Raw genomic sequence first — 21,819 nt, 5'->3', positions numbered from 1 at the left:
TCGCTAATATTTTGTTGAGGATTTTTACATCTATGTTCATCAGATACATTGGTCTGCAGTTCTTTTTGTAATGTCTTTATCTGGTTTGGGTATCCGGGTAATGTTGGAACTCACAGAATGAATTTGGCAGCTTTCCTTTCTCTTCTATTTTCGGGAATAGTTTGAGAAGTGAAATATTTATTAGCACAATGAAATAAAACTAAAAATTAATAAAACACCAATCCCAAAGGTCCTTGTACCTGGAAATTTTTAAAACACTATTTTAAAAAGCCCTGAAGGTAACAGAAAAATACAAGCCAAAATTGAAGAACTTAAAAATACAGTAAAACCTTGGTTTGCAAGCATAATTCATTCTGGAAACATGCTTGTAATCCAAAGCAGTCGTATATCAAAGTGAATTTCAAGAACGATTGGCTCAGTTATGATCATGCGTCATTCAGCATCACGTACTACTTGTACATCACTCGTTTGTCAAGCTACAATTTGTTAGAAACATTTAGTCATTTTGTGGAACACTCACAGAACAAGTTACTCACAATCCAAGGCTTTCCTGTATAGTAAAGGCACTATTTATCAGAATCTATGGGATGCATTTAGAACAGTCAGAAGAAAATACAACCTGTAAAAAACACTGTAAATGAAAGTAAAAGAAGAAAAAATATATGAACTAAATTCCCAACACAAAAAGCCAAAAGCTAAAAATGAGACAAATCAAAGAAAATAAATATGTAAGCAGAAGGTAATGAAATAGAAAATAGAAAAAATGGGTAAAGGATAAATAGGTCAAAATGCAGGCTTTTTGAAAAATATCAACAAAATAGATAAAGCACTAAATCAATCAAGAGAAAGGGAGGGGCGCCTGGGTGGCTCAGTGGGTTGAGCGTCTGACTTCAGCTCAGGTCATGATCTCACAGTTTGTGGGTTTGAGCCCCACATCAGGCTCTGTGCTGACAGCTCGGAGCCTGGAGGCTGCTTCGGATTCCGTGTCTCCCTCGCTCTCTAACCCTCTCCCACTCATGCTCTGTCTCTGTCTCTAAAAAACGAGTAAACTTTTAATTTTTTTTTTTTTTAACGTTTTTTATTTATTTTTGGGACAGAGAGAGACAGAGCATGAACGGGGGAGGGGCAGAGAGAGAGGGAGACACAGAATCGGAAACAGGCTCCAGGCTCCGAGCCATCAGCCCAGAGCCCGACGCGGGGCTCGAACTCACGGACCGCGAGATCGTGACCTGGCTGAAGTCGGACGCTTAACCGACTGCGCCACCCAGGCGCCCCACAAACGAGTAAACTTTTAAAAAAAAATTTTTAAAAAGGGGGAGACAGCAAAGATATACAAAAAACAAAACAAAAAAAAAAGGAAGTCAAAAAAATTCCCCTTGCCTGGCTTCAATATAATGGCCTGAAAGTCAGCTGTGTTATGCGTAGAAGCCGTGCATATTTCACTGTTGTAAAATGTTCTAGGTGAAAACAGAAAACTCTACGAGTCCACTCTTGAACATCTGGGTCGCTTGGAGTTTGGGACTGTTATTAGGAAAGTCGCTATGGACATTCTCCCACATGTCTTCTTGTGAACAAATAACATATGTATCCACTTGTTTTGAGTATGTACCCGAGAGCAGAATTGCTAGGTCAAGGAGTAGTCCTCTCTTTGGCTTCAACAGAGCTTGTCAAATGATTTTCCAAAGTGGTTGTACCAATTTATTCTCTACTAATATATGAGAGTTGCATTGGCTCCACATTCTTGCCAACACTTGTTGTTATTCATTTTTTCATTTTATTTAAATTTCTAACTATGAGCTCCGAGCAAATAAAATGAACACAAACGACAGTCACTTTAGAAGGAGAACCTTTGTGACAAGTCTAGTATTACTTTAAAGCTATCCAAAGTTTTATAAACAAGGTAACGCATTCCTTATTTTTTTTTTTTTCCTGAGAGAGAGAGAGGGTGAGCGAGCGAGCTAGTGGGGCAGAGGGAGAGATGGGGGGGAGGGGGAGAGAGAGACAGAGACAGAGACAGAGAGACAGAGAATATCTTTAGCAGGCTCCACACTCAGCATGGAGCCCAATGCAGGGTTCACTCCCATGACCCTGGGATCATAATCTGAGCTGAAATCAAGAGCCAGATGCTCAACCTACTTAGCCACCCAGGCACCCCACACACCCCTTATTCTAACTTACAAAGAACATAATTCATAGCAATTAACAAAGTAAATCTATATTTAAACAGATTCAACTCCCTGACAAAGAATACAACGTAAGACTTTAGCATAAGAAATCAAGAAAATGAAAATGTGTATTAACTCCAAGAAAACAATCTTACAAGTGATGAATACTCTTCATAAGGGTTTATGTACATTAAAATGCATTTTATTAAATTTTAAGCATTTAAATTTCTCAAATATTCACAGATGTAGCGTTTATGAACTCAACTCCAAAAGCATTATGCCCAAAACAGAATTGGTGCTCTTTCTTTTCCAAGTGCCTAGTAAAGTGGCTAGGTAAAACTAAAAACTCCACAGTTTTCACTATACGAGGTCAGGAAAAAATCAACCCCTGTAATCAAGAACAAAAACACAAACCAGTTAAAAGAAAACTTGAGAGAGGTGGAGGACTTAAAAAGCACAGCTCTTGGCTGAGTGATAAGACAACCCCTGAAAACCGGGAGTGGCAGCTTCAAGTGCTAGGAAAGCACCTGGGATCTGAAGCCAAGCAAACCTGACTACAAATGCCACATTCCTTGCCAAAATATCCTCACCAGGATTCCGTTTCCTCAACTTTAAAATGAAACGGAGACGATGATGCTCACCACCTTTTAATAAGCTTGATATGGTGACTGAAGGCTAAAAAATACTACAATAACTAAAAATACTAAACACCGTATTTTATATACAATTATTAAAACATCATAAAAGTTCTGCAAGAACTAAATTTTTGACATTTGTATGGAAAACATGAACAATAGAAAGAGGAAAACAATCAGAAGCATATTTAAGACTTCAGCAAATAAAGAACAGACTGTTCATTTACTGGGATCCTTACTTTTCTACTCACACCAGAAAGACTACAAATATGCCATTAAGAATTTAAATTTAAATAAGGGGGAAACAGCCGTACGATATTATACATCTGCCAACATAAATACATAATCTTGGAAAAAGTATTTGAAATGTGTATAAATCACTTTTACCAATAGGAAGTTTAGGAACACTCCAGTTAAAAAACACATGACCTAGCAAACAACGGATGAAAGAATTTTAAACTGCCTAACAAGCAAATAAATCCTCTGCCCTCACTAGTAGGCAAAGAAATGCAAACTTCAGGATAAGATTTCATTTCATTGCAAAGCAGACCAGCAAAGATGAAAACGGATGACAGCCAATGTTGGCACAGTCACGGGTAAATGGATAAATCTTAAATACAGCTCATATGAAAATAAGTGTTCAACCTTTCCTCCAACTGGGAGGAAAGTGACTTATTTCTTAAAGGCCTTAAAAATGTTATTTTCTCCTGACTCAGCTGCTACAGCTCAAGGAACGTATCCTAACAAAGTGATGAACCAAAGGGACTTGAAGTACAAGAATCCTCATGGTGGTACCGTTCACGTACCAGAAGCAACAACAGGCAGCCAGCCATCTTAACATCCCCGAAGAGGGGATCTGTGAAGTCAGTCATAACCGTAGCACAGACTGCGTCTACCCCACATCCAGTTTCGACGTGTTCTTCCGTGGCAAACTCTGGGACGATGCACTCGGGGGGTGGAGGTGGTAAACGTGAACTACAGGACCTGCGGAGTCAGGTCAGAAAAGGCCACGTAGTCTCTGCCTGGTTCTCTGAGGGCTCTCTTGGAACCTGACCACCCTGCCGTGAGAAAGCCCAAGTACCCTTCAGAGGCCCACGTGCAAAGCAAACGAGGCTCCCAGTCCACACTCCCAGTTGGGTGCCCCCCGAAGGGCAAGCACCAACTTGCCGGTCCTATGAGCGAACCACGGAGAAAATTCATGCCCCATCCCACTCCATCTTCCCAGCGAACACGGCCTTGCCCCAATTACAGCTTGGGGAGCGAAATAAAACACTGCTCTTATGCAAGCCACTATGTTTTGAAGGAGTCTGCTACATAGGAAAGATGAATGAAATACACAGCTTAAGTATATAATGAAAGATGAAAACTTTCCAGGCATTAAAAAAAAAAAAAATTTCATACAGCAATACATGTAATTTTAAAACATAGAAATGCCCACAAGTAAGTGATGAGGTCTACTGTATTTCTCCCTGATGTAGTGGATGCAGCCATCACTAACCATCTGGCAAAACTAAAATAATTTATGATTTTGATTGGGGGAAAAAAACCTAGACAAACTGTAACACACACCAAAAATAAATTATATACTAGATTTGTAACGCAGGAACCCTGAGTCCCTTGAAAAGATGGAGTATGTTACAGATGACAGTCTTGATGTAGGCTTAAATGTATCCTGTGCCCTGAATAATTTCTCATGACTAAATGAGAAGAAATGGTCTCATGACTAAATGGTCACTTCTGAAGAAATGGCCAGTCTGACTGACTGACTCCCGACAACTAACTGCCCAGGACTCCGTAATTAATTGTAAGCAACATGCACCACACGTCTAGAACAGTATTAGTCTCACAACACTTAGAGGGTGAAGGCTACAGGTGCAGGCCAAGACTCAGTGCCAAGGCTGAATAATCAAAACTACCTGTAGAGAACCGAAACTGACCTCGGGTCCCTTCAGTTTGCAGCCCACTATGTACTCAGCTTTGAAGGAAATTCACCTTGCCATTCAGTCAACACACCGAAATGTTCCATGTGGAGGGGGAAACAAAAAACAAAAAACCAGACGCCACGTAGGTCTATAAGCAAACCACAGCATGATCAGTTTACATCCAACAATCCACCGGTACTCAGCAGTGATTTCGGAGAGCACACGTCTACCTAACAAAGATGCCAGGAGGAAATATCCAGGATGCTAGGAATTGGTATATGAAGCATCCGTAACAAACAAAGTAATACCTTCGTCAAAATTAAGCAGAAGGATAAAATATCCCTCTGACACATGTCACAAAGACAAAACTAGGAGATGAATAAAAATAATGATGAGGCCGAGAACTTCAACGTTATCGTCTGCAAATCTCAAGAGGGAAAACTGACCTGCTTCCATCACCTGTCACAGATAAAAATCGAAGAGGACAGCCCAGCCGTCAACTGATAATAGCCTCAAGGGAAAAAATGTGGATAACTACATGGACATAATTTTTTCCTGCTTAATACTGATGGAAATAAAACAGGTACTGATTAAATCTACAATTGTTTTTGGGTTACGCTTTCCTTAAAGAAGTTTAGCCAAGTATCTGACTAAAATATCTCAAAGAATACATTTATTAATAGAGATGGACTAAAAATATCACAATAGCAACTCAAGGTCTGATGAATATGCATAAATTACCACATTTTAAATGTTTAATTAGCGACCATTGAGTCAGTATGCCTAGTGACTCTGAGAAGAAAAAGAAAACCTGAGTAAACTTGGCATTCAAATGTTTCTAAATTTTACATGCACAAAATTTCTCAGTGCTCTTTCTCGGTACTTCCAAATAACAGAGGTCTACGGCTTCTGGTTCATTATTAATCGCTACTGGGCTACTTGGTCAAAACTCAAAACCTGAAGCAGCAACTTCAGTCAAACTAGACTGCTAAATAAAAATGGACAGCAGCTATTGTCAAAATTAATCAGCAAGGCCAAAAATTTCAGAAGGCAGTATTTCTAGCCAAGAACACTCGGAAGGAAGCCGTTCTTACCAGGGAGCATGAACAAACTCACCTGTGAAACAGGATATGCCTTTAAAAATTCATCTTTAAATCTTTAAGCCCCAAAGCATATAAAGTCCAAAGGATGCCTTACTGATTACCCAGCTACCAAGTACGTTCGAGGTCACTTATCTTAGGAAAAACATAACCGAGGCGGATGTTGGAATCTATGTAACTTAAACAAGTTGACGTGAGTTTTCGAAGCTCACTTAACTGAAATACAGCAGAGTGGAGTTTCAGGAGTGTTATACGCTTTCAATCTGGTAACATCAACAATCAGGCACCGAGTTTTTACGGCAAGCCCTTTGCTAGAGTCGCTCCAGTGATGAACTCACGAAGCAGTTGACGAGTGCAGCGTAACTTCCATGTCCTTACCCCTTTGCCCCGTACGCATCGATATACACAAGTGTGTGTGTATACATGCATGTGTGCTCTTGGATGGATGGAGACAGTCACTGCGGGTTTAGAATGACGCACTATTCTGTCGCCCTGAACATCGTTACTCGGCCTCAGCTTCTTCAAACGCTGTTGGGTTGTCTGCGGTTCATTCTCTGATGGAGGCCTCGGGAAGAGCTCTTGTTCACACACGTACCTGTGGTGTTTACAACAAAGACTCAATGTGACTGAATGTAATACACTCGGCGAACATCTTCTTTTCTTCAAAAATTTAAACACCTTACTCCATTGAGTTCTGACATCAAGGATCACTGCGGCACAATGTCCGATGCCAGCGTAACTGCCGTTCCCTCTAAGTGACTTGCTAAGATGTAAGGTCCTTTTGCTTTGATGCTCAAAGGACTTTTCTCTACAATGTCATAGTACTGCTATTGTAGAATGATTCTCCTAGATACGCCGTGTGTCCTTTTGATTTGTGCATTCAAATACTCATTTTATTCAGGAAAATATTGTCTGGATTGTAGTTGCTAGTATTTGTTCTGTTTCAATAACTTTGTTTTCTTCGTCTTCTGTAGCTAAGACTTTCACCGGGATGCTTTTCGCCTTTTCCTTCATTTCTTTTTTCATTTTTCGCCTTTCCGTTATTATCCTTACAAGACGAAAGTGTCAGTGCCCACTGCCTTTTGGGTGCCTTTATAAAACTGTCTTCGTTTCTGTTTTTCCTCTTATTTTGGAATCTTTCCTGAAATAAGTTCTTGTGCTTTCCTGCAGCCCGCTTCTATCTGATCCACCCTTCCATTTCTGATTTGAACAGTTCTTCGCATAGCTGCCACTCCAAATTTCCTAATTCATCTTAGTTTTTTTAAATATTACGTTTTCATGTGCTTTGGGGCCATGTGTTTTCTTTCAATAATCCTTCATTGTCCAGTGGCATGTTATTCAGAACCACTTATTCTTACACTCTTTCATACTATCCTTTCGTGGATTTTTGACCACACCCTTTTGCTCTGTTGGTGTCTGAATGAAACGGATTTTCTCGTACTTTTAGGAAGGAGGTTCTACTGTAGACAGTAAGGACAGGCCAGGATAACTTCTTGGTCATTTTTGTGATTTGAAGGCTCCTTCCTGTGTTGTGACTCTGAAATAGTCACAGATAGGGCCTCCTGGAGCCAAGTCGGCAGCACATTCCCAGAGCTGCCTTACCGACGTCCTCTACACCTTTCCTCTCAGGGTTCCCACCGTATTTAATGTGCACCGTATTTAATGGTTTGTCCAGCGTGGAGTGTTATCCTCCTACAAGAGAGTTTTTCCTTGACTATTTCTGAAAATCTTGAAGGGCTTCAGTTACTCTTGCCCGCTCTGGTCTCCCCAGTCTTCCTGTACTCAGCCACACACCCCAACCTGTAAAGTCTCCCCGACATTCAATGACTCATCTAAGAACCACATGCCAGGTTTTCCACTCTGAGTGGGGAATTTTCTGATAGAGATTGAGCCCTTGCTGGAAATTCCTGGATTGCTCAGTTTCTGGGACTGTCAGAATTCACTCTCTCCTCTCCTCCGCAACCTCCCCAACAGCTGCGGACCCCGCGCTGTCCTTCCCAAGTTCACCACACCAACTCCTATTCTGGTGTTTGGGGAATAACTTGACACCTGTATAAGGAGGTTTGAGAAATCGAAAAAATTCTACGCAAGCAACAGCATTCTTCCTCCCCACATCTACCCCAACAGGAACACACTTATTATATAATGTTTACCCTTGAGTCTTTCTCAGTTTTAACAAAATTCATAAGCAAGGGGCTATGATATGTTGATGATATCTGAATAATCCTGTAAGATATTATAATCTAAAATCAATTACAGAGCGGCAATCTCAAATATGGAATATGTGAACAAACCGACGACCATATAAATATTTTTAAGTAAGTATCTTAAGCATCTATGTGTATCCTACTCAAAATCCACTCACTGCAACCAGGTTGGCACTATTCTGAACAAGTACAAAATGACTAGCAAACTCATGAACTGTTTAATACCACTAAATAAAAGCACCAAAGCCTTCCTGAACATCAATCCAAAACATGGACCACCGCCCAAAATACCAAAACAAAAAGCCAAGAAGGCATACACAGAAGCTGTGGTCAACCCCCAATCTCATGAATATACCACAGGATCCGGTGTTAAGTTCCTCAAATACTCCGCGTACAAACACTATACCTCTTCCCTCAAAGCACTCTTTCCATCACAGAATAATTTTCCCAATGCTATAGGCTGCAACGTTGTCACTGAAAGCCATGCAATTCCTATGTGAATTTAACAGAATGACACTTTCTGAATCACAAGGCAGAGGGATATCCGGTAGGCTTTTAGATGGCAAATACTATCTTTGAAAACTAAACGTCTTTAAAGAAATGTTTTTTTTAATTAGCTTGGAATTCTCCCCTTAACTAAATAAGTATGCCTAAAGTCATCTATGAAGACCTGCCAAAATGAAAAGAAGATGACTAATCTTGTGATTTTTAGGACAGAGTAAAAAGGATAAGACACTTTCTTACATCCAACGTAAGCAATATTCCAACTAGTAACACAGCCTGTCCCAATGAAAGCCACTCCTTCCGAGCTCCCCTGAAGTCCTTCATCACATTCCATCTTTGTCTATCATAAAGTACCACATTATCAATCTGCCAGAATATTTCCCTTCAACATATGTTCAAAGGTAGTTGGTTTAATAACTCATACTATTTTCCGTGAGGGATAGAGTTCCTAAAACCCTACATATTCTGAGACTTTCTGTAAGCTTGAAGAACAAATAGGAAAAAAAATACATATTACAGTGTTTCAACCTTCAGTACATTTCTTTTCTTTAATATTTTTTAATGTTTATTTATTTTTGAGACAGAGAGAGACAGAGCATGAGCGGGGCAGGGGCAGGGGCAGAGAGAGAGGGAGACACAGAATCCGAAGCAGGCTCCGGGCTCCGAGCTGTCAGCACAGAGCCTGACGTGGGGCTCAAACTCGTCAACCGCGAGATCATGACCTGCGCCGAAGTCAGACGCTCAACCGACTGAGCCACCCAGGCGCCCCCAGTACATTTCTGAACGACAAAGAGGGAAGCTTAGGATCACAAGATAACCAAAACTCAATAAACGTAAACTAAATGTATATATTTCATTAGTAGTCATATTGTGAGTCAACACCAGAATTTTTGAAGAATTCCGGCACCTCAAAAACCAAATTCATCAATGAATATCTAGGAGAGGTTACGATGCTCTTCCTTCTAGACCACGCTGCATATGAGTAAAAACTACCCGTGTGGTAGCCACACTAGCATACCTAACACCACGGCCACATTCACCACACATACCGTCTCAAGGAGAAAACTACTGAACGTTCCCTAGAGATCATCAGAAACTTTCCAAAAGTGAAGAAAAATGTAAATTGTAACTTCAGGGCTATAACATGAATCCTTTTATTCAAATTATGAAACATTTCAAGGACACAGAAAAAGGTGAAGTGATTTTAACAATCCATTCAACTTTACCAAATCTTGGCATTTAAAAAAAAAAAAAAACCAAATTCCTTTTTCTTTTCTTTTTTTTTTTTTTAAAGAAACAACATATTACAGAGACACAGCTGAAGCTGCTGCCCTCCCTCTATTATGAAAGGTAAAAAGCACTCTCAAACTCTGCTGGTTATGACACAATTTTACACCCGTTAAAAATACAGATAATTATTTTTGCCTATTTAAAAAATATTTAAGTTTATTGATTTTTGAGAGAGACAGAGTGTGAGTGGGGGAAGGGCAAAGAGAGACGGAGACACAGAATCTGAAACAGGCTCCAGGCTCTGAGCTGTCACCTCAGAGCCAACTGTGGGGCTCGAACTCACAAACCGTGAGATCGTGACCTGAGCCCAAGTCAGACGCTTAACCGACTGGGCCACCCAGGCGCCTCTATTTTTGCCTAGTTTAAACTTTGTGTATGTTATTGTATTGTCCATATACTTTTTCAGCTTACCTTTTTCAGTTTTATTTATGAGATTTATCCACATCTTTCTCTCATTTGTTTATTTAAATTCAAGTTAGTTAACATACAATGTAGTATTGGTCTCAGGACTAGAACCCAGTGAGTGATTCATCACTTCTATACAACACCCAGCACGCGTCCCAACAAGTGCCCCCCTTAATGTCTGTCACCCATTTAACCCATCCCCCTACAAATCTCCCCTTCAGCAACCCTCAGTTTGTTCTGTGTATTTAAGAGTATGGGACTCTTAAAAGAACCAATACATTTTCAACCTAGTTCAGTCGTTTTTACTTACTGTATATTGTTCCACCCTATGGACATGTTACAATTTAATTTTCCAATCTCTTGTTGACTTTTAGGTTTCTTGCCACCGTAGGACACTGGAAAAGGCTGTGAGACAAACAACCCTGTTTCTGTGTACAACCGTACAAGGATACACTCCTCATGAAAAGATTTATTGCTGTGCTATGTACATCTTCAGCTTCACTGGACAGTACGAAATTGCACTCCCAAGTGATTACACCACTTCACCCAGGAGGGTTCCTGCTGGCCCCTATCTTCACCAACTCTTACTGGCAGACTTACATTTTTGCCAACCTGAAGTATATGAAACTGACTCATTTTAACCTTCATTCTATTCATCAACATTCAGTGTGAGCATCTTTTCCCGAGATTACGGACCCTTCTAGTTTCTTCTTCTGTGAAGTAACTCTGCATAGACTACATCCATTTTGTCTTGTCTTTTCCTTTTTATGTGTAGTCTATTTTTCATAAGCTGGATGCTAAGCCTTAAGAAAGCTTTCCCTATAGCAAGGTCGCAAAGACAGCCACTTACATTTTCTTTAAAAATTTGTTCAAGTTTCCCTTTTCGTATTTTAGTCTTATGATGTAAGAAAAGAGACCTAACGTCCAAATATCTTCCGAGAGGGGAATGGTTGAATAAAATGCAGCGCATACACTATGAAGCACTGTTTTAAAAGTGAGGTGGGGGCAGGGGGACAAAGAGCCTATCTATAAATGACGATGAAGTGATCTCTGAGATACATTACAACACACACACACACACACACACACACACACACACACACACAGTACAAATGGGCTTCTGCTATCCTTTAGTCTCAAGAAGGGAGAGAATATTTCAATGTCCACCAGAGGTCATTTTAGAGTCAATGCAACATACCGACGCAAAGGACGACCGTGCATCACATTTTCAGCCAGTCTGCTCAGGACCAGGGCTTGCTGGAAAGGCCGCATCCCATGTTGCTCTCGCCACAGCGTCAGCAGCATGGCCCAGGCGCAGGGAGAAAAGAGTCACCCTGGATGGGCGTGGAAGCCACCTTGGCTTAGCCCACAGGCACCAATCTCTCTTGTAACAACTCCACAGATGACAGGTTAGTCTTAGGTTTCCAGAAACACAGAGCTAGAAAGTTTACTGAAAGTCAAATTCTCACACAAAACAGGAAAGGGTTTTCTCAACCCTTTACCCACAGGTAAATACGGGACCACTGGAGGGTAGGGGGCAGGTAGATGAAATGAGATGAAGAGATACAAGTATCTATAAAATAAATAGCACATAATACAAACGTTACACAAATAGAGATAGAGAGATAAATACACCGATATCATCTGTAGAGTAGACTGAACTGAAGCCACTGTTCACTCTTCGTAGCACAAAAGGAACAGCTGGGTCATTAGTGTGTGTCTTCCATTATGAAAACCACCACCAATGAAATGTCTTCAAAAGAAAAAGAAATCTAACTCAAATCTGATCAAACCTTTAAGCCTATACAAGAAACACAGGAGCAACATTTTAAAGGACGCCACACTGTCTATGTTGTTTGCTAGATTCAATCAACAAAATCCAAATGTGGAAAGGCCTGTGAACCGTGACTGTTGTCCTTAACAGATTCATTTCAAGGACTAAAAAAATAAATCCAAAAAATAAATAAATAAATAAATCCAAAAAAAAAAAAAAAAAGAGCGAGAGAATCTATAGATTTAAAGAGGATTAAGAGAGACAAATCAACATGAAATAGAAAGGAGATACACATACCTTGATCTGATCCCGATTCAAACAATCTAGAAAATAATAATTTATGAGCCAGTGTAGGGATCTCTGACATATGACTGTATTAAAAACTTATTAATTGGTAGGTGTTAAATGATACTGGGAATGTATCTATTTTAAAAGGTTGCTTATCTTCTACAGATATAGATGAGTTACAAACAATACAATGTCCGCGTTTTGCTTCAAAATAACTCAGAGGCAGGAGTGTGTATAAATGAAGTACAAGTGAGAAGGGAGCAGAGATGAGACGACATTCACATGTACTGAAAATTGACGATGCGGATGTGGGCCAATTACATTATTCTCTCAGTGGTTTTCAGGCTTCACACTTCTTACTGAACACACACTCAGACCCACACACAATTATAATACACCCCCATGCACGCACACACACACCCACGCATACCTCCACCCCCATACACACCACATACGCACCCACACACACCCTGCACGCACACACAACCCCACCCCTCACCCAACACCCCCCACACACAAACCCTGTGCACGCACACACACACACACACACACACTCACTCTGTGCACACCACAGACACACACACTCCAGTCCCCCTCTAAGAACCCAGGCTACAGCCCCATCACACTCACAGTAGCCCTTCAGATTTTCGTTTCATCTTCAGGGTTAGCTTCTGGATGTTTCTGTGACATTCCCAAAAAACTCAGTTTTGTCTTTGTAAGGACTATCGAGCATTTTTAAGTTTTTTATAGTGAGAGGGTTTGTGGGGTATCTACTCAGCCATACTAGTATACACAGATACCTTTTAAGATTCTGTTCTTGTTCCGTTCATATTTTCTTAATTCCACAACCAGTCAGCTTCTACCAGACACCAGGACATCACAAGACACAGATTTTGTAACTGGCATGATTTCTGGACCAAAGTAACAGAGCCACAGCTTTCAACAACCCACAAATAGCTTACTGTGGTTCCACGAATTTAAAAGATTATGAAAAGAAGAAAATAAGAATCTGCATGTGACCTCTAAGTATCCTGGCTGAAATTTTTAGATAGAAAAGTAAATCAAAAGGCATGATGGGACTGCAACCACGCACTTAATACTGCTTGAAACCAAAATATTTTGGCAAATATGAGAGACACATAATCTGGATGCAATGTTACCACACTTTTTACCGGCACTGAGTCTATTTCCAAACATACGTACAACCACAGTGTCTTTTCTATGTAACCTATGAAGGAAAAAGAACTTTTTAAAAATGAGACTAACCTAGTAATTTTACTTAAAAGTTCTCCTCAGGGACTAATTAAGGAAGGCCATGCAAATGGCTTTAGCCATGAGCATGTTCTCCCTGGGAAAATAATGGCAAAAATAATTCTTAGAGGGACAAGAGTGAGCTGCTGGGATAAATGGGGATACCTTAATGTGAGAGAATGTGATTACCCTTTAAAAATAATATTGAAGTTATACTGACTTTGACACACATTCCTAACATGTCATTGGAAAGAAAAAATACAGATTACCAACAGTATGGAGTTAGTCCAATTTCTATGAGAAGATTCTAACAGTATGTGTGTGTGGCAGCAGAGAGGAAGGAATATGTGAATGCATGTGTACACACGTGTATGCATGTGCATGTATCCAGGCACAAGTATGAATTTGAAAGGGATAAAAGATCAGAATTTTTACAGAGTTTAGCTCAGGGAGGTAAGCACTCCAGTCCTCCATATGCTATACATTCTGAATTTTCTATGCTAAACATATAAATCCCAAAATTCATAAAAGTTATAAATTTAACCTGATAAAAATAAATTAGGATAGCATTACCTACTTTAAGTTTCTTGATATTACAATTAAGGGAAATTGCAATGACCTCACCCAACATCTTTCTCCCCAGTAAAACAGCAGGAAATACATTTATGAACTCCCAAACTCCTCCAGCCCCTGATCTGGAAGATTTATAGGATACATTAACAGCCTGGAAGAACCAGAAAAATAACATTAAAACAGCAACGACAAACAAAAAAAGTTTAATAAGGCAAGGATGAATACCTAACCTACATGGTTTGTCTTACATCCATCCAGTCACACCTTCCAGAAGTCTCTTGTTCACAGCCACTCACCCATCTGAACTGTGAAAAAGTTATCAACTCCCTAACTCTACCAATGATGTAAGAGTTACACACGAAGTACCATTTACCAATGGTTCAAAAAGCGTCCTCACATATTTGGGGAGAAAAAAAATGGAAAAACCATTTATCATTTTTTGTTTTGCTCAATTTCTCCAGTTACTGGAATATTCATAACACCTGATTTGTGATTCAAGGGAGTCCCGTCACCATGGCTGCGATCACTCACTTTTCACATCACAGTGTATGGAACTAACACTAGTTTTGGATAAAGGAACATTCTGCCATTTAGCACATTTATCGGAAAGACAATCCTGCTGAAGACGATGACACAAAATAAAAAAACAGTGAATCCACGTGGCTGCTGGATAATGGTCGTGTAAAGACAATGATACGCAAGCAGCTAATGCTGGCGACAGGGAAACTGAACAAATTCCTTCAGCATACTGACACCCACTTGAGAACACGAGCATGATTCCGAAGGGGATAATAAGCTGGTTAGTTTAGTTTACGATGAGAACTTGGCTACAGGTGCATAATCCAAATGGAGAGTCAGGTTAATTGCTAACTGCAAATAACTATGAAAACACGCAGAATGCTAACAATCCCAAACTCCACGTTTTATGAGAAGAAAAACATAGCATGGCTCTATTGGCTGCTGGTTAAACTGTAAGTGATTAGTACCGCCATCATCTACCTTTCTAGAGAATAGCCTAGCACTGTCTACGCAGGGCCTTCTAAATGTGGCTAATAATACCTGTGGTAATCTATTATCGGTGAACACAAAGATGGATAGAACAGCATGTTCACTACATCGGAGACAGTGGAAACCAACAATGAGAGGCAAATGGTTCAACAGTGGGAAAGAATTCAACTGTTGGAAAGCCATGAGATGAAAAACTATACAATGTTTTTTAATGTTCTTGGAGAATATTTAAATGACAATGTACTATCAAGATAAATCTACACATTTTGATCATAATTTTATAAATGTGTACATAAAACACATAGACACACAGACAAAAGACTAAAGAGACAGACCAGGCTGCTAACAGTAATTATCTCTGGGCAGTGAAATCACAGCTGATTTTGTCTCATTCTCTAGTTTCTTCTAAATTTGCTACCCTAAACAGTAATTTCTTGCAATTAAAAGGAATAGCACGAATGCCTTTGGGGACTGATTTTCAACTTTAAAGAGATAATGATACACAGGCGATGGCCCCCAAAAAGAGCACGTGCGGTTGTCCTCCTGTTCAACCGGAAGGAACCCACCCAGTATGTGTTCCCAGGTCCCCTCTTCGTCCACTCATTCTAACCGGTCAACGAGCAAACGCTCAGGACAGAAACTCAACTTAGCAATAGGAAGGTTGGTAAATCTGCCCCTGAGACACACATGTATATTTCTTTAATGCACTTTTCAGTAAAAACACAACTATGGCCACTCTGTCAAAATCTGTGAAGAAGGCTAGTATCACAACCCTACATGAGCGAGGTCTCCTGCCTGTCCCAGCCTCTTCCCACTGGCCTCCCTTCTCCCCCCCCCCCCCCCCCCCCCCCAGGTAATGATATCTGGCTCCACTCCCTGCACACCGCCTGTTGCAGACACCCTATGTTCTTAAGAGCATTAACACTATCCAAAATTGCCCCACGTCCTTGTTTGTCTGGCATGAGCATTAGCTCTGGCACTTACGCCCTCTACGAACCTGACAAAATTACCCAGCACGCTCAGTTTCCTCCGCAAACACCCCAGGACTGCAAGTCACTAAGTGACCCGTGGTAAATGTTCAATAAATGGTAATTCTTTTCAATTAATAAGAAAAAGAGCGTTATATTTTAAATGAGAATTCACTGCATATTACTGACCTGCCATAGAACCATTTTAAGAATGAAAGGTCGAGAGAGAGAAGATGCACTTTTTCCTATTCTCCACACTAAGGACAACTAAAAATCCTGGACATCGTATATAAAACAAATGTGAGGTGCCTCTGAAAGAGAGAGGAGACAGGTCCTGAGGATCAACATGGCACTGAGTTCACTGGGTTTTCTCTTTGCCTCAGATATCCCAGACTGGGTGCTAGGTAACGCAGGAGCCCAGCAACACCAACAGGCACAAGACCCAAGAAAGGCCAGCTCTCTCAAGCCAAAGGATCAAGAAAGGGGCAGCCCAGAAAGATCTAAAACTTTCAAACAACAGCTACTGCACTCCAGCCAAACACCATGGGAAAGCACGGCCCCGCCCCTATCAGCAAAGCGAGGAGCCTGGACCCCAACCCCGCGCAGAGCCAACACGCTCCCCGCCAGGGCAATTCCAGAAGAGAGCAAGTAGAGAGCTGGCGGTAACATCCCAACCCGGCAGTAACAGCAGCCATTCGCCCCAACCCTGGCGTCAGTACAGATCACGTGGGGAGCCTGGGCCTCCACCCATCAGTAGCAGCAAGGAGGTGCCCTTCCCTCCCCCTGCCGAGGCGGCATCAGAGAAGGGAGCGGGAAGCCTGTACCTTAGCACCCGCCACCAGGGACGGGACTCACACCCCCCACCTACAGTGCCAGGGGAGACAGGCCTGAGGAGCACTGCCCACTCCCGCCAGGGGGCCATCAGGGGAGGCCTCGTGGAAAGTGTGGACTCCCACAGCCCAGCAGTAAGGAGGGGCCCTCCATGCCCTGAGGGTGCAACAGAATTCCCCCGGAGAACCTGGATTTCCACCCCAATACGGCAGGCACGAGACACAGCCCTCCTCCCTCCGCCAGTTCCGCGTCAGAGGAGGCCTACTCCCACAGATTTAGACAAAACCCAGAGTCTTCAAACACAACAACCTAAACGTTTCACGGGCAGAGGTTCAGTTTTCCAAGATGAAAATGTTTTAGAGTGAATATACTCACCACTACCGTGAACTTAAAGATGGTGAAGAGGCTAAATTCTGTATCATGTGATTTCCACCACAATAAATTTTTTCAGTACCAATACTAACGAAAATCAGAAGATTACTTATCAGTCAATACATTTCGTCGTTCAACCATTCATTCTGTTCTAATATGCGGAATATTAGCTGTGTGTCATAAAAACAATGATAAAAATCATATTCGTCGATGCATACTATTTTATTACCTTTGTGAAATATCATACTTGAAATGAAATCAACCCATGCCTGTGCTCAAGGTGGGGAAAAAAACCCAATCGCTAAAACTCTCGGCCACTCTTATCACAGTTTACACGGTAAAACTACTCAAGCGGTGCTTTTCCTAATAATGTAACAATGCTTAATGACTTGGAAAATTTAATAGCAAAAATTAGATACACAGACTGTTAGAAAAAAATATGTGTCTCTGAGGCTCCAGCTCCTTAGCAGAATCTGAAGGACACTGATCAGAGTAAAGGTAAGAGGGAGTTTACTCTCCATCTTGACGTTGACAGATCAAGTTTACTACGTCAATCAATGATTCTTACTTACTGACATTTCCACTTACGTTACAAAAACCAGAATTTAACGTGCAGACCTCAACACAGAAGAACCAAGGCAAAGAGTATATCTAAGTGGTTCCCCTCTATACTTGTTAGTGCCATTACCCTGACTGTGTTCTCAAAACTCCAATATGACCAGTATCTCCCCTCTAAAAAAGGATGATTAGTCCAGTAAGTTTCAAGAACGCCACACGCTACATTCCCCCTGTGAAGATTCATAATACACATGAGCATATAAAACCCTGGGAAAGGCTGTACAATTATAAAAATATCTTTTGCTTTGACTCAAGCTTTCCAAACACGTCTATACCACCACGGTCCGCTTTTTCTACCTGGTAACACCTCACTCAACACTAACTTTCTAGGACAGGGCTTCTCAAATCATAAAGTTCAAACAAACCACCTAGAGATCTCATTAAAATGTAGATTCAGATTCAGCAGGCCTGAGATGGGGCCCGAGGGGCTGCGTATCCAACCCCCTCCCAGCTGATACCCAGGCTTCTGGTTCGCGGATCACTCTGTAGCAGGCACCAAGAGAAGACACATTGAGGAAGGCTACAGAAGAGACTTCTTTAGAGCCCTGCGGCTTTGTGATCGGAACTGAATATTTAAAAACTCTACCGTATATAAAATAAAGGAATATCAAAGGATTAGAAGGAAACGAAGTTAAAACAGGAGACAAGGAGCTGTCCAGGTGCTTTGTATTAGCCGAGTATTAGGCAAGTCCAAGTAAGCAGAGAACACAGAGGGACTCTCCCCACAGAAGGCAAAGCACACACATGGGGAAAGAGACGGGGGCTGAGGAGAAGGAGGCATAAAAAATATTAGCATAGAAGAAAGACTCATAAATTTTCTAACTTTCCATTACGAAAATGGGATACGCGGGCAGAGCCATTTACTGGATTTCTACTTTAATCACTAAAAGACTCTTACAATATCTTCAGATAAATGGCCTGTGGTACAGAGGTTTGGCAAAGTTCAAAAAGGTCCCCTGAGATGAAAAATAAATTCTACAGAGATGATATTACTTGTTTTCTCCTGCCATCGTAACGGTTCAACAACAATTTGTAAAGTATAGTAATAGGTGAAGTCTAAGTCAAACCTTTTCTTGGATTAACCTCTGAAGATGAATCCCACAAGACAACATTGAAGTGAATAAGGTCAACATGTACTGCTGAACTTTGCAGATGGCTGAGGCCAGGGAGTTTATTACTGCGTTCAGTCCCACCTTCTCAATAACATTCTGGAAGGCAGTGGGAGAATGGCGAGTGATTCTACACAAGGCCTGCAAAGACAAGAGAACAGATCTGTCAGACAACTCTAAGTGCATTAACCAGGCCTCGGGACGATAACACGCTTCTGTACCAAGGAGCAGAGGCTGCTTACCTTGCTCCTTTACTACTTATTTTGGCCTAACAAAGTCAGAAAGTTTCAGCATATTTAAACATGAAACAGTAATCCAGACACCCATAAAAACTAAAGTTGTTGTAAGATAACAGAGACTCTTATGATGAGCATGCAAATTATAAAGGGTTAACTGCAATGACAAACTAACTTGTAAGTTGATATAGAAAAACTTCCCTTGAAGTCATAAAAAACATCAAGTGCCTTCTTTTTGCAGACACTAAACTAAGGGGTGAAAAAATACCCATAAAAATAAATATCTAACATTTATTGTTTAGCATGTGAAACATGATTATCTCAGACTATCTGAATACTATCACATTTAATTCTCCCAATAACATAAGAAAGGTATTACTGTTTACCTATTTTATAGACAATGGAACTAAGGCATAGAATATTTAAGTTACTTGCCCAAAGGCATATAGCTGGTCAGAGGCAAAGCTGGAATTCAAACCAAGATAATCAGACATCTGAGCTTTTCCTAACTCACTCATGAACTATTAGAGATGAGACATATTTATAAAGTAATAGAATTTAATGAGCACCATAACTCATTAAGTGAATGAGCTCACTGAATTCGTTTGGAAAAGAAGGTAAAGCAGTCAACAACGGCTACGTAGGAAGATGATCTCGAGCCAGTTTTTGAAGGGTAGGGGGGAAGTGGACCAGGTGGAAAAGTAAGCAAATTCTAGCCAGGACCTAACTGTGAGACCTAAAACTATAAAAACCCTTGAAGAAAACACAGGCAGTAATTTCTCCGATATCAGACATAGCAACATTTTTCTAGATAGGTCTCCTGAGGCAAAGGAAACAAAAGGAAAAATAAACTGTTGGGACTACATCGAAATATAAAGTTTCTGCACAGCAAAGGAAACAATCAACAAAACAAAAAGACAACCTACAGAATGGGAAAAGATACTTGCCAATGACCTCTCTGATTAAGGGTTAGTATCCAAAACATATAAAAAACTTACACAGCTCAACACCAAAAAAAAACAAACTAAAAAATGGTCAGAAGACACGAACAGATCTATCTCTAAAGGAGACATCCAGATTGCCAACAGACACATAAGATGCTCAACTTCACTCCTCATCAGGGAAATGCAGATCAAAACCACAATGAGGTATCACCTCACCCATGTCAGAATGGCTAAAATCAAAGATACAAGAAAAAACAGGAGTTGGCAAGGACGTGGAGAAAAAAGGAACCCTCTTGCAATGTTGGTGGGAATGCAAATTGGTGCAGCCACTGTGGGAAAACTGTACGAAGGTGCCTCAGAAAGCTAAAAATAGAACTACTTTATGATCTAGTAATCACACTATTGGGTATTTACCCAAAGAATACAAAAACACTAATTCAAAGGGATACATGCACCCCTATGTTGACTGTAGCATTATTTACGACAGGCAAGATATGGAAGCAGCCCAAGTGTCCACTGACTGATGGATGGATAAAGATTTGGTATACACACACACACACACACACACACACACACACACACACACAGGAATATTATTCAGTCACAAAAAAAGAATGAAATCTTGCCATTTGCAATGACATGGATGGAGCTAGAGAGTATAATCCTAAGTAAAATAAGCCAGTTAGAGAAAGACAAATACCATACGATGTCACTCATATGCACAATTTAAGAAACAAATCAGCAAAGGGGGGGGGGGGGGGAAGGAAAGAGAGACAACCAAGAAACAGATTCTTAACTATAGAGAACACACTGATGGCTGCCAGAGGGGAAGGGGGTGGAGGAATGGGGATTAAAGAAGCCACTTACCATAATGAGCACTGAGTAATATATAGTTGAGTCACTACATTGTACACCTGAAAGTAACACAACAGCATATGTGAACTATATGTATACTGGAATTCTTAAATATTAACTTAAAAATAAATTCTAGCCAGAGAGAAGAGAACACGTGTTCACATGGAGACACAGGGAAGCAGAGCATGTTTGAAGAAGGGGAAGTTGATGCTTTGATAACATACTTCAGGTGAAGAAGGAAAAGCAATCAGTAGGAAAGGGGAAAAGGTGACGATTCATCTAGAAAAGCAGGATGGAGCCAGAGATGCTCTACCAAACCAGGACTTATGAGTCTTGTGCCATAAGCAATCCATGGGAAGACCTCAAAAGTTTTGAAGCAAAAAGGATGGTCATATTCTGGGCATATATGGGCGACTCCAAAGAGAAATAAACTTAAGCCAGAAACAGTTTCACAAAAGCATTCATTGTAATTAATGTCCTATAACCTCCTTCTTTCTGATTTATATGTTAAACAGATCTATATAACCTTGATCAATGAAAAGATCAAATATGAGATGAATGGTTACAAATATGTCAAAAGAAAAGCAAAGGGGAAAGGAAAAGATAAAGACTTCAAAAATATTTTCGACTTCTTGAAAATCTCAGGGAAATGGTGGCTACCAGGGGCCGAGGGGAGCGGAAGATGGGAAAATGTTGGTCAACAAGTACAAACTTCCAGTTTCATGAGTAAGTTCTGGGAATCCAATGTACATCATGGTGATTAC

At 40.7% G+C, this 21,819-nt stretch overlaps 1 protein-coding gene across 12 annotated transcripts in view; it reads right to left on the bottom strand.

Annotated features, from left to right (window-relative positions):
* ULK4 (unc-51 like kinase 4) overlaps positions 1 to 21,819 on the bottom strand; it is a 567,621-nt gene that overhangs the window by 426,628 nt on the left and 119,174 nt on the right. For 11 of the 12 annotated variants that reach the window (XR_007457564.1, XR_007457565.1, XM_049629926.1 and 8 more), the window contains one exon: positions 18,979 to 19,161. The exons of the other annotated variant lie outside the window; for it this stretch is intronic. Coding sequence is in view for 9 of the 11 variants with exons in the window: in XM_049629926.1 (XP_049485883.1) it covers positions 18,979 to 19,161 (183 nt within the window). In the remaining 2 variants the exon portion in view is untranslated. The remainder of the gene's footprint in view (positions 1 to 18,978; positions 19,162 to 21,819) is intronic. 12 annotated transcript variants of the gene reach the window in all.

Source organism: Panthera uncia, chromosome C2 (assembly GCF_023721935.1).
Source record: "Panthera uncia isolate 11264 chromosome C2, Puncia_PCG_1.0, whole genome shotgun sequence".
Lineage (NCBI taxonomy): Eukaryota > Metazoa > Chordata > Mammalia > Carnivora > Felidae > Panthera > Panthera uncia.
Note: the sequence above shows the minus strand (reverse complement) of the source record. Positions and strands in the feature narration are given on the sequence as shown.